This window comes from Oryzias melastigma, linkage group LG15 (genome assembly GCF_002922805.2).
Source record: "Oryzias melastigma strain HK-1 linkage group LG15, ASM292280v2, whole genome shotgun sequence".
Lineage (NCBI taxonomy): Eukaryota > Metazoa > Chordata > Actinopteri > Beloniformes > Adrianichthyidae > Oryzias > Oryzias melastigma.
The window spans coordinates 15,292,095-15,305,542 of NC_050526.1; the positions used below are offsets into that span (position 1 = coordinate 15,292,095).

Sequence of the window (13,448 nt, forward strand, 5' to 3'; positions counted from 1 at the left end):
GGCTGAGAAAGAAAACATTTCTGAGAAATCACAGAGAAACATCTTTTATTGTGAAACTGGATTCATGTAAAGTGCAGGATGCTCTGATTTTCTTCTGTTGTTACAGATCCTGTTTCATCTACTTTATGCCGTGACTCCAGTGTTTCCTCCTGATTCTCTGAGCTTTCCTTTATTTAGTTTCTCACTCCACACGACTGGATCGACAGTTCTAGACCTTGATGCTGAAGTTTTTCTGTGGTTTTCTCTTGACATGGTCGTTCTGTTTACACTGCTGACCATATGCAATAAAGGTTCTGTGTAAATAAAGGTTTATTTCATCATTTTATTAAATTCAAATCCCCAAACAATGACAGATAAATTACATTTTCTGAATTTTAGAGAAAAAAAAATGTAAAAAAAAGTTGTAGGTTTTGTAGATTTTGGAAAAAACAGTCAAATAAAAATAATTTTATACTTTGAAAAAGCAGAAAAATCCAAGATTATAGAAATATCTATAATCAAATGTGCTTTGATGTAATAAAACATTTGTCTATTTTTTCAATTTCTCTTTTCTTTCGGCTGAAATGGAGATGCAGATCTCCAAAGACTTCAGATGAATTTAGTCAAAGTAAATAAACACTTTTGATGTAGAAATCACATCAAAATATCAAATTAAGATGAAAAAAAAGATGTATGCTAAACAGCAAAATTATCATTTCATCCTGACATCATTTTCCTGAGACTTTCCAGCCCCAAAAACATTTGCTCCTAAAGGGAGGCCGACAAATGTCGCTGTATAAACACAAACTGTGCATTTACTCGACTGTTTCCAATCTTTTCTAATTCCCAGCTCTCACTAAAACTAATCAGGTTTTACAAAGTGATACATCCTGGATCTCTCAGGCAGAATCTGAATTTATATTTGATTAAAAATGAGCATTTTCTCTCCAGATGAAGCTGCAGGTGGAACAGATTCACTGACGACCTCAGAAGATTCTGGAGTTCCTCTGATGGAAACTGGTTCTTCTCGCTCAGATAAAGAAGGTTTCAGAGCAGCTGCTCTAAAGACAACAAGACAACAAACCGTTTGACATTTTTATTGTAGAGGTTTTTCATCTCAGTGAAGGACTCAGTGCGTCGTTGACTCCATGTAACAGTTATCCATTGACCCCCCAGCAGGAGGAGCCGTAACAGGTGGACGTCAGGCTGCTCGTGCGTGAAGACGTGCACGGGTCATCCCCAGTGAAGACATCTTTAGGTTTTCTACCGACACGTCTCTGATCAAACACAAATACGGATCCGTCGGCCCGCGGACGTCACAGGCGTGCGTCTGGAGTTCTGGGTTCTGGTCCTGCTGGGTTCTGTCACGCAGCCAGGAACGCCACCGCCGTGTCCCGCTCCTCCATCAGCTCCGCCGCTGTGGCGTCCATCTTTGACTTGGAGAAGTCGTTGATGGCCAGACTGTCCACGATTTTCCAGGATTTATCCTGAGGAGATTGAAAATGACGTCAACGCCTCGCCACTTGTTTTCATTCGTGTCCCTCCAAACCAAGTCAATACACAGAACAAGTTCTACAGGACGGATTCAAGTGAAAGGAAGCTGCCTGGTCCCACATTAAAAAGTAAGACCCCCCCCCCCCATTTACAGATTATTAAGTACATTTTTTTCTTTGCTAATTTCCTAATTTAAAAAAAAATACTTGTTTTCCAACAAAATCATCCGTTTCTGATCTGAAAACCGAATCTCAGACCAGAACCTCCATGTAGAGCCGCCCCGCACCATCATACCCCCACCACTACTGGTGACTGAGTCCAGATCTTTGGGGGGCGGGGTCACGCTCTTGTGTCATCGGTTTTGTGGAGGATCTAAACCAGAGGTCAGCAGCCTTTGCCAGTAAAACAGCCATTTGGGCCCATTTGGTTCTGATCAAAACCTACTAGGAGCTGCAAAGGGTTTTTATAAATTTTATTATTTTACCTTTCAAGAAAATGTGATATTAGTTTTCATCATCACATTGTTGTTTTTTCACTTTTGACTGAAGATCATGTGACCTTCTTTCAAAATAAAAGACTTCCTGTTCCAAACAAGAACATTCCAGTGAAGCAAATGTATTCATAAGCAGTGATGTCAGCAGGGACATAAAAACCAAAACAGTTTCTAGGTTCACCTCAGACAAAAACGTATCGAAAATAAACTCAATCAATGCTACGTTATAAACCCTCATGTTTAAAAATGACTTTTATTCTATCTTACGTTAACCAGAGAGCCACTGTGGAGGGTAATGGAGCCGCAGGTTGAAGATATGATCTAAACGTTTTGGTCAGTTTTTGGGTCTCCACATGTGGACGTCGGATCTCATTGTGGATCTCCTGAACCAGGAAGCTGCAGAATCGACTTTTGACTGAAAACAGTCACAGAATCTGAACCTGATCTTCAGCTTCTTTAGATGCAGCTCAAAGAGTTCGTCTTTGAGATGTTTTGAAGTCTAAATGAAGTTTAAATAATCATCAGTAAAGTTTAGAATACGTTAAAATGTATATTTGAGTGAAGAGATTCAATCTGCTACCTTGATCTGGACAGGGAATGAGTAGATGAGGTCTTCTGGGACCCCGTAGGGGTTTCCAGTGGAGTAGACACCCATGGAGATGAACTCGCCCTGAAGGAGAAGAGAAGGAGAAGCTGCTCAGGATGGAATTTATCATCTCTGTTTGAGTTTCAGGTTTTCAGGTAAAAATTACAGAAAATCTGCAAAAATATCAACAGTATATAAATCAAAGAATCAGAATTTCATCACAACAGAATCAGGTTTAAATGCATGAAATGAGCAGGAATGGAACTTTATGCATTTGATTTTTGATATAGAAACTAAGGAAGAGTATTGTAGTAAAATGAGGGTTTTTGTTCCATTTCTTTTAGAAGTATGAACAGGCTGATGTAGTAAAATAAAAATATATTTACATCTCAAAAATAATTTAAAAAATCTCTCGATAAAAAAAACTACATGACACAAAGTTGACGCCGCCACAGCCTGAGCGTCCTGGTCACGCACAGATTTCACCGCTTTGCGTCCGATGTTGACGTCCTGATTGACTGGTGGGACAGTCGTCTGGTGCAGAAGTGGATTACAGAATTCCCGAGCAGACGAGGCTCCTCCCACCTGAGTTCTGTTCTTTGCTTTAGTAAATCCTGACATTTTCAGCCTCGTTTGCACAGAAACTTCCTTCAGCTGTTTGAGACTCTCAGATACGTTTAAGTTGACCTCCTGTTCCTGCATCAGCCTGTCTGGCTGCTTCCGTCAGAAAAGATTTTCTAATCCAGAAATGTGTGGAAAATAGCAACATTTAAAAAGCAATAACAAGATTGTGATGCGTTCAGGGAAACTGGTGGGACCATCTTAAAACACAGAATCTTTACAGAAAAACCTTTCAAGAAAAGAGAAGTTTCCACAGCAGACCTTTGTCCTCATCGTGTCACTACTGAGCATTTCAGTAACCTGGATTGTGTCTCTGAAAGGAATTTCTGGCCTAATAATTAAATCTAAACATGATTCACGCAGCAGCTGATCACTTTAACTGGTTAGTAAAGTTGATCAACTTGGATTTTTTCCGTCTATTCCCACAGAGCAGGTGAACGCGTCCCAGCTGTAGCAGGAGTGGCGGTCGGCTCTACCTCCGCCGTTCCTGACCACAGGTCCCTCATGTGGTCGCAGATGGCCTTGGCGGCAGACATGGCGCTGGACAGTTTCCTGGCTTTGATGACGGCGGCGCCCCTCTGCTGCACCGTCTGCAAGAAAACACGAGGGATCGTTTTCAAACCGTCATTTAAAGACCCGCTCAAGTGAAAATGGTGTTGTGATGTAGAATCTACGCTGGGCGGGGCCACAAGCTCCTGGCTCCGCCCCCTTCTGATGCATCCAACTGCAGACAAACAGATCTAAAGAAAACTTTATCAATATTTTGCTCTGGAGAATTTATAGATCACACAGAACTGTTTAGTGTCAAAACAGCAGATAAACTTGAATTTATTTTACAGTTTCAGGTCATAAATTCACAAATCTGAATAAATAAAAATAAATCATGCGAAAAGAAAATATGGATCACTTTAAAAATGATTAAAAGGATTTTTTCTTCAGTCAGAGACAGAATCGAGGGTAGAAGAGCCTGTTTGGTGTTTGAGCCTCGTAGCAGACTCCATGGTGGACAAATATGATTGGATAGAATCTAGACCAATCAGCAGCCAGTTTGGTGGCACTTGAGTCACAACACTGAAACGTATGAACGCAAAACCAAAGAACGGATGAACGCGAGACACGACGCAACTGAGAACATTTCTGATGAAAACAAAAACATTTTTGGGGAAAAACAAATATTTGCAAATTATGACGTTTTATTCCTGAAACTTTACATTTTGTTTGTTATTTAGGAAACTTTGAACTCAAAACTATGATTTTTGTTTCAATATGGCGGCAAAAAATGAGTTCATAGGAATCTGGATCAGAACTGGACGGCTGCTTAGTTCGGCTAGTTCATGCTACGCTAATGTTAGCCAATGAGAGCGTGCAAACAGACGGGTGACGGAAAGTAGGCCCGCCCACAACTCCGAGGTGGATTTCAAATGAACTCCTGCCGCTCTGCAGAAACTATGCCCTAAAAGACGACACAGGTTCAAGATTATGGCTAAAAATGTTGTAATTTAAAGACGACCGGGAACGTTTTTAAAAGCCATCAGAAGATTGGGCCTTCGCCGCCCGGCCTTTGCCGTCGGGCCTTCGCCACCCGGCCTTCGCCGTCGGGCCTTCGCCGTCGGGCCTTCGCCGTCGGGCCTTCGCCGTCCGACCTCAGACTCACAGCGATGAAGTCTCCTTTCAGCCAGCTGTCGTCCTTGACGGCGTCGAAGCAGGCCAGCTCGCCGCCCGACACGCTGACCTTGCAGTGGTGGACGTCGGGGTACTGAGTGGACGAGTGGTTCCCCCAGATGATGACGTTCTTCACGTGCGTGGCGGGAACTCCGCAGCGCATGGCCACCTTCAGGACAAAGAGCACACTGAGCTCCGAGTGCAGAGCCGAGTCTGAAGGCAGACCGGACGAAGGCCGACCTGGGAGCAGGCCCGGTTGTGGTCCAGACGGGTCAGGCAGGAGAAGTTCTCTTTGGGGATGGAGGGGGCAGACTTGGCTGCGATCAGGCAGTTGGTGTTGGCGGGGTTTCCCACCACCAGGACCTGGAAAACCGCATTATTACTCCTCCATGAACCCAAGCAGGTCTCACCTGAGGAGTTTCTTTACCTTCACCGTCTTCTTGGCGTGCTTGTCCAGAGCCGCTCCCTGGCTCCTGAAGATGGCCACGTTGGCCTTCAGCAGGTCCTTCCTCTCCATGCCCTCCCTCCTGGGCATGGAGCCCACCAGGATGGCCGCATCCAGGTCCTTGAAGGCCACCTCCTCTTTATCAGTCGCGACGATCTCTGTAATAGAGAAAATAAATTCTTCAGCTTCCTCTAAAACACGTCAAAGTCACGGCCCGGGGGCCGGATCCGGCCCTCCAGGTAATCCTATCCGGCCCTCCAGAATACATTCTGTTAACAAACTAATCAATATGTGTTTGAATGAAAATACAAAAAAAATCAAGTCCTCTTCAACCTTATTTATTAAAATAAAAGATCGCTTTTGTCCAAAAACTACAGATAAATACCAGATTATCTCCCTAATTTAATGAAGTCTCAGAATATAAAAAAGTTGACTTTTATTTTTAGACAGTTTCATTTATTTAGCTGATCTCACAGCTGAACGGGTTAATTCTAGTTTGTTAATCGCATTAACACGTTAACGTTCACAGCCCTAATTTAAAACCATCATCACCGACGGTTCATAAGTGCGGCTGTAGTTGTTCCTTCCTGCTCCCCCCGAGGGGTGGGGTGGGGTGGGGGGGTGACCCCCACCAGGTGAGTGGCAGCCACTGGGACTTTGGTGAGAAGGGAGTCAAACTCCTCCGCGTCCTCCTGATATCCCATCGCCATGATGTTTATCTCAGCACACGGAGAGCTGATCAATACGGGGGGGGCCTCTGAGCCAAACAAAGCAAGGGACGGCACCATTCCACGTCCAGGTCACAATGGAGGTGGCAGATAATGGCGCCTCACGACCGCGGCGATGCTGACACGGGGATCGGGATTTGGATTCAGGTTTTTAAAAGCAGTTTGTCCGTGTGAGCAGCGCTCTCCAACCACGGAAAGGTCAAACAACGACCTAAAGAGTCACATTTACTGGGATCAAGTTCCAGAAATGTTGACATGAGCGATCAAAAACACCTTATTTACCCACAAACGGGATGCAGATGTTTAACGTGCCGTAACTGGATTATAAAAAACTAACTTTTTTTTTTTATTCTTTCAATGCAGAATGTGATCTTTTACAATAAATGAGTAATCCTCATCATAAAGTTATGAAAATTAGCTAAACTTTTCCCACCAAAAGCTTTTTTTTCTAACATTTTGCTACACAGAGGTTTTATTTGGGTCTGTCGGCGCGTTCATGTTAGCTAACTCTTTTAGCTTTATTTACAGACCTGCAATGTCATCAGCAATAACATTACATATAACAACAAAAACCACAATTACCCAACGTAACATATAAAACAACATATAAGAGACTTAATATAATAGTACACATAAACATAAAATAAATAAATTAAACGCATGACAACTTAACTTTTCTCGTCAAGTTTATATTTCTCATCAAAACTAAGTCATTTCAAACCATTTTCCTTTTATATATAATCGTTTTCCCGCTAAAAGTATCTTGCAAGTTTATGGAAGCAGACATTTTGAAATGATCAGAAAAAGAGCTTCTTCTCCCCCTAGTGGAAGGAGGATGAACTGCAGGGCAGAGAACAGGAACCTGGTTGGGTTTGGATCATGCTAATGGGAGAGGAGCCTCAGTGATGCATGTACCAAATGTGAAATAAAAGGTTATATGAGGTTCATTGGTTGATTGGGTGAAAATAAAGAATCAAAACATGGATAAAATCTGAGGTGACCTCCTTAAAGCACGAACAAAAGCATGAAACTCCAGAGGTCAAATAACCGTCTGCATCTTTATATGTGTGAGTGGAGGGTTCACCTCTCAGAAGTGGGAGGGCACAGTCCTGCAGCTCCATGACGACCCCCTCCAGGACCGGCAGCATGGGAGTAATGTCCAGAAGCAGCAGGACGATTGGCTGTTGGGAAAAGGGGAAGTAAAGTGCAGGAAAAGACTCCACCACGACTCCACCACGACACCACCACGACTCCACCACGACTCCCCGTCTTCACCGACAGCAGCATGAGCCAATCGGATCAGGTGGTGTTAAAGATGGACTAAGACTCTTGGCCACCAGATCCTCTTCACAGACTTCAAGGACAATCGGGGCTCCTCTAAGGCCTCTAAGGCCTCTAAGGCCACATGGATGATCGGGTGAAATCTGATCAACTCCCACAGAGACGACACCTGTTCAGAGCTGCCACGATACGACTGAAGCCCTGCCACACTCACACCCGCCTCACAGCTGACCGGAATGAACAAATCATTGAGTTACCTGATCTTTGCCAAAAACATCTCCTTTGGCGATGCTGAACAGCAGGGAGTAGGCGATCTGTCCGGCAGCACCGGTCACCAGAACTCTGATCGGCTCAGCCTGCAGGATCCACAACAACAGAGATCATTTATTCCATTTATGAACACCAAGAATGACAGTTCAGTCATTAGGCACGTGGGATCAGTGACTACTCCTGTCAACAGGATTTACTGCAGCAGGATCAGCTTATAAATAGACCTCATGCCCTCCCAGTTACATAATAAACCCAGAGTTTACTGAGGTTATCGTCTCCATTCATTCAACTGAAACAGGGACTGGCTACAATAAAGTCACATAAACAGCAGCGAGAGTTCTAAAAATGACTGTAAACAACTGTTTTACTGCTGTAAAGTCGCGCGGTTCAAACACATTTCTATCTGACTTTGCTTCACTTCTGAACTTTATTTTAGATCGTTTGGTCTCAGATCGACCCAGAAAAGAACCGCAGGAACAAATCACTCATAGAAAACAGGACAATCTTACCATCTCTGGATCCCGACTCGAACTGTTCTCCCCCACGTCTGGATTGAGCCGGCGTTCACGCCTCTTTAAAGCCTCTGTTCATCACGACATTTGGAACAGTCTCGCGGCATTTACCGAAAGGCGTCATGGGAATTGTAGTTATAGGTTTGTGTTTCCTGGGAGCGAAAGGGGCAAACATTTCTCCTTTTGTTCATTATAGAAATTAATGTTTTAATCGACAAATATATGCTTGATATTCTATAGATTATGTTCACGTGACTAACAATAAGAGACGCGTTTAATGAGCGGTCCACGCGCTAGCTGGTTAGCATCAGGTTAGCATAGCAGGCGCTTGTGGAGGTTGCCTAGCGACCGGCAGCGACACGTAAAAGCTGAACAGATTAGCTTCTCTTTTAAAAATGGAAATGAAAGACGAGTTTGTGTTTAATTTAAACGATTAAAGCTGCACCTGTAAAGCAGCTGTAGTGAGAGTGAATTCCTTAAACGTCTAAAAGTTTAGTTTGGTTAATGCTAACTAGCTAGCCTAGCTAGGCTCCCAGTGACGTTCAGGTTTGGGGAAAAAAGAAGTTTACGACAAAACTCCTGCTTTTAAGGTAAGAGGATTACATACATAGAATATAAACCGTAATGTTTTATGCGACTGCACCTGTGGGAACTTTTATTTACCTTTTATTGTTGAATTTAAAGTTTAATGTTTCACTTCTAGCAAAAAATCATTTATTTTAGGTTCACTACAAGTCTTCTTAGTCTATACTGAAAATTATGGATAGAAACAGAAAATAACTGCACTAAAATCAGATAAATAATATAATGAACATTTGCTTCTCTTGTACTCAAGCATACTTGATAAAATAGACTTCAAGTGTACTACTTTTGGCGAAGGAGTAATATATGGAAATATTTGTATTTTATTTTACTTTTCTTTTCTGCATTTTCTTTTCAAAAATTGAGTCTACTTTAGATTTTTGTTTAAAAAAACTTTCATATTTTTACCTTTTATTTTTTTTTTATAAATCAAAATGTTATTTCTCCAACGAGTCACTGTATTTGAGAATCTGTATTCACTAATATGCAGCTAGAAACTAGTGATGTCTGTGAGTAAACCAGTCCTTATATGTCTGATTTCTCCTTAACTTTACCATCAAGTGATGAATTAAACTTTGTGGACATCAGTGGATTCTCTAGTTGCGGTTAAAGCAATTTCAGTTCATGTAACAAGGAAATGTAATTAAAATTACACAGTTTTCCCTCTAATGAATCATCATTTTGTTAGTTAAAAATACTTATTGATGTATTTTTTTCCATTAAGGGATGAAAACATTTTCTTTAAATAATTTCACTGAAGATCGAATGAGATTGATATTTAATCATGAGTGTTTCTGTGGGGACGATGGTGAATCTGGTAAATCAGGACTTAATTTAGTCAAGATTCAGATTAAAATGTGCGTTTGTGATGGTTGAACATTTGAAGGATGTGCTCTGGTTTCACTCGGCCGTTTGAAGCTCAGTGGTTATCCAGAGTATTGTTGTTAACCTGCAGGTGCCCTCCTTTGGCATGCGGGCATGACGGAGCAGATCCTGCAGAATCGCCTAAAACCTCTTTGGTTTCACAATAGTGGCCGTGACAGTTGTGACCGGGATGGTTTGAAAGAGCTCGTTGTTTGCGGTGACTGTTGTTTGACAAGTCAGACTCCGGTGTTTGTTGTTTTTCTGTCTTTGGCGGTCTCCACTGTGGGCCTGACATGAGGGGATTACAGATGCTTTGTCTTTGTAAAAAAAGAGAGAAGAAGTAAGAGCGCCACCAGAACGCGGCGTTGGGACAGGCGATAATATCTGGTGCCGTTTGCATGCTGCCCTGTGCTGTGAAAACAATCAGAAAATGTGGCGTTGGAGGTGAAACCTGTGGGCCAACGATCCCAGAGGTAAGGGGAGGAGCCAAAAGTCTGTCTAATCCTCCATCCTGTTCAAGTCAGCATGGCTGCAGCTTTTGTCTCCGTCTTCTCCCTTCTTGCCCCGCCTGTGTTTTCTTCGCCTCCTCTTGCCCCTGTAGATTTCCCCTGACTGACCCTGTGGGGTAGGTAGACAGGGGCAGATAATCAGCTCCCCCACCGGCCTCCACATCAGCCTCTTATCAGACCAAAGCTCTCATTGGGCCCCACAGTGAGATTTACACTCACACAAACATCTCATGAACACAATGACATCAGCGCTCCTGTCGGCCCGCCGTTCAGTGAGTGGCACATCTGTCTGTTCGTAGTTTCATGCTTTGGATCAGCTGATGAAGATCAGATTGCTGCTGCTATCTGCATCCTGAACGCCCAGCATGAGCATCACTTGCAGTTCCATCCTAGATCCAGCAGGTGTCAGTATAAGCTGCAGGTTTCTGCTCATGCTGACTCACTTTGAGCTCCAGGGAGAAAAGTGTTGATGGATTTGTGCTGAAGATTCTCCCCAAACATTTTCTGCTGCTGCAGAAGTCTGGCCTCTGAGAATCGCAGCGGGACGCTTCAAAGTTTCCCTCTGAAACCCGAGAACTTCAGCAAGTCTCAGGATTTTGACACCTTCCTGCTTTGTTTAACCTGAACACCCAAAACACCTGAGAGCTTTCTGCACGGCTAACCTCTGCTCCCTAAAGCCCCAGAGTATTCACCCTCACAAGTGTGTGTCTGCATCTGCAATGCCTGCAAACGGTTGACTTTAGGATCAACTACATAATGGGGGGGAGGGGGGATAATCCAAGCAAATGTAAAAAAAAAAAATTTTTTTCTTTGTTTTTTTTTCACTTAGAACGAACCAAAATACTAAAAAAATCATTGTTGGTCCATTTAGTAAACATAAAGTTAAAAAAACACAAAGTGTTTAGAGTAAAATATTTCAAATTAAATGTTAAAACTGAATCAAGCTAAAAAATACAAGAACTGCTAAAAAATAAAGGGCCAATGTTAAGTTATTATTTTTAAAATTGAAAGGAAAATGTCTCAGAAAGTCATGAAAAGGTGTAAAACTTTCAAAATAAAAGCTGTTTTTAAATGTAACCTTTATTTAACAAGAGTTATTAACATCATGCTCTAATTTACAGTAACAACCTGGAAAAAAAATCTAAGCTGCCAATGATAGGTTATCATTTGTAAAATCTTAAGAAAAATGACTAAAACTTTCAAAATAAAAGCTAGTTTCAATTCAATTCAATTCAATTGCATTTATATAGCCCGAAATCACAAAGGAATTTGCCTCATTGGGCTTCAACCTTTTTGATTTAACCTTTATTTAACCAGGTGAGCTATTAAGAACGTGCTCTTATTTAAGATAACAACCTGGGGAAAAAAAGCTAAAAGATCTCCAAAAACAGTAAAACAAATTCTAAAAACAAAATATTGAAAATGAAAAAAATGACTTAGTTAGATAACATTTAAATAAATAAATAAAAATGACAAAAACTTGTAAAGGTAAAGAGTCCAGAAGAGCACAATGCTCTGAAGCCCCCCCCCCCCACCATTCATTTTCAAAGAGTTTTGTGTTTCACAAATTCAAATAAATAAAGCAAAGCTAACAAGCAGGAATGTCCTGAATGTCTGATCGTCCAGAGCGACTCAAACATCCGCTGTAACGTGAGCTCGGAGTGTCTCTTTGTTGGTCTGGTTAGAAGTCCAAACTCCTCAGTGGTTTCTCCACCAAACTCTGAAGATGTGCCGTCTGCAGGAACCGCCTGCAGCTCCGTGTGAGCTCCGGTTTAGTTTTGGCATTAGAACGAGCGCGCCTCGGAGGCATGCAAATGTTTCCCAGTCTTCCCTGACGTTCCTCCTGCCTCTGTGTTTGTCTGTGATTGAAACTGGAGAAGCTCTTTGTTTGCAGCCAAGAGCCGGCGTGCTGTGGGAGAGGGAACAGAGAGCAGCACAAACACACCTCCTGCTTCCTGGCACTGATGCAGAACTACTCAATTAAATCTCATAATGTGCACACTTCCTGGGCGCCGCGCCGCGGCCTCGCCGCGTACCGCCACTTCTCCTGCCGGTCTGCTCCTGGCAGAACCGTGTGCTCTGAGAAACGGTCCGTGAAATGGCTCTGATGGAATCGAGCTCCTCATGAAGACAAATGCAAATGTAATGGGCGTCTGATGGGCTGATTGACGGCGCTGCGTCTTCATTTCCTCTGCGTGTCTCTGTCAAAGCAGATCTTTATCAGCAACGCCAGACTTTCTGGAGGAGAGGAGCTCCTAGAGTCCTGTGGTGTCAGTGCACGTACAGGGAAAACATTTGCTTTTCTGAGAGGAGCATGGCTGACATTATAACACTCGAGTCTTTCTCCAGTTCATTCATCCTGAGCACATTTTATCAGCTGATCAACTCACTTTTCTGGAATTTGAGCAACAAGGACACCAAACAAACTGTTGAAGGAGCCAGAATTTAGCATTTAAGATGCAAGAAAGCACAATAAGATGGTGATCAAATAGTTTGTGGAAGACCTGAAAATGTATAAATTAAGGACATTTATTGGAAAAAAGGGCTTCATTGACGCCAAATGTTTGACATTTGAGCCCACGGTGTTTAGAAATAAATGTGTTCACAAGACAAAATTAGGATTTTATTTTGAAGGGCTACAAATTATTTTACATAAAACATCCTTAATATCAGACAAAATGTCTTTACATCATCATAAATGATGAGTCGTCTTCTCTGAACTTTAAATTTTACCTCCTAAATTCCACTTAAACAAGTGTTTAGGTTATGCATGTGCCTTTCTCCCTAAAATCCAAAAATAATTATTATCTATCTTGTTGGGGAGATTTAGCTCAGTATTTCTGAAAATATTGCTCATGTTTTCCTTAAATTAAAATTTTTTGCCAATTCAAAAGTGAGTAATTAAAAATACTTTTTAAATAGTTTTATTTTGTTCAATGCTGCTAAAAATAAATTTGATTGTATTATACTATTTTTTAAGTGATTTAGCTTTTATTTAGTGAGAATCTCACAATTCCATGTTGTCCGTGTTGCTGCCTTCTCTGTTTCGGTCACTAGGGGGCAGCAGACCGTCAGCAGTGACTTTCTGCCCTCAGCAGCAGCCCCAACATGCACTGAGGCCCCCCCAGCTCCTGGGGCAGCAGTCGTGTTTGGCATGGGGGGGTATTTTTGTGTTTTATCAGTGCGGCTCTTGTTTTAGCTCAGCTGCCTGGCTCGCAGCCCCCCTGACCCTCTCCAGCCCGGCCTCTCGCACCTCCTTTCACTGCGTTCAAAACCCAAATCCATCCAACTGGATCAGCGGCGGCAACTCTGTGCCGACCCTGGCGGTCACGCCCCCCTGCTCAGTCATAATGGGTGTGGGGGGGCCACGTTACTGTCAACATTCCCTGTTCTTCCAGGAGGCCTGCAGGTTAGCAGGAAAA

At 42.6% G+C, this 13,448-nt stretch overlaps 2 protein-coding genes across 11 annotated transcripts in view; one reads left to right on the top strand and one right to left on the bottom strand.

Annotated features, from left to right (window-relative positions):
• Positions 1 to 1,060: 1,060 nt before the first annotated feature.
• On the bottom strand, positions 1,061 to 8,199 carry mdh1ab (malate dehydrogenase 1Ab, NAD (soluble)). The gene is made up of 9 exons (XM_024296894.2): positions 8,069 to 8,199; positions 7,547 to 7,645; positions 7,093 to 7,189; positions 5,263 to 5,438; positions 5,076 to 5,198; positions 4,828 to 5,004; positions 3,650 to 3,763; positions 2,547 to 2,636; positions 1,061 to 1,466 (listed from the first exon to the last, which is right to left on the bottom strand). Exons 1-9 carry the CDS (start codon positions 8,069 to 8,071, stop codon positions 1,344 to 1,346), a joined length of 1,002 nt encoding a protein of 333 aa, XP_024152662.1. The 5' UTR covers positions 8,072 to 8,199; the 3' UTR covers positions 1,061 to 1,343.
• A 4-nt stretch (positions 8,200 to 8,203) lies between these two features.
• Positions 8,204 to 13,448, top strand: part of LOC112161615 (WD repeat containing planar cell polarity effector) — a gene marked incomplete in the record, with an annotated part of 80,745 nt that continues 75,500 nt past the window's right edge. For 4 of the 10 annotated variants that reach the window (XR_002921913.2, XR_002921914.2, XR_004949128.1 and 1 more), the window contains 1 exon segment: positions 8,204 to 8,661. 10 annotated transcript variants of the gene reach the window in all.

Excerpts from the sequence above, each read along its gene's own strand:
- mdh1ab (XM_024296894.2), bottom strand. Across the intron at positions 7,190-7,546 it reads ATGTTTTTGGCAAAGATCAG|CCAATCGTCCTGCTGCTTCT; the intron begins GTAACTCAATGA and ends TTTTCCCAACAG. Across the intron at positions 5,439-7,092 it reads TGCCCTCCCACTTCTGAGAG|AGATCGTCGCGACTGATAAA; the intron begins GTGAACCCTCCA and ends TCTCTATTACAG.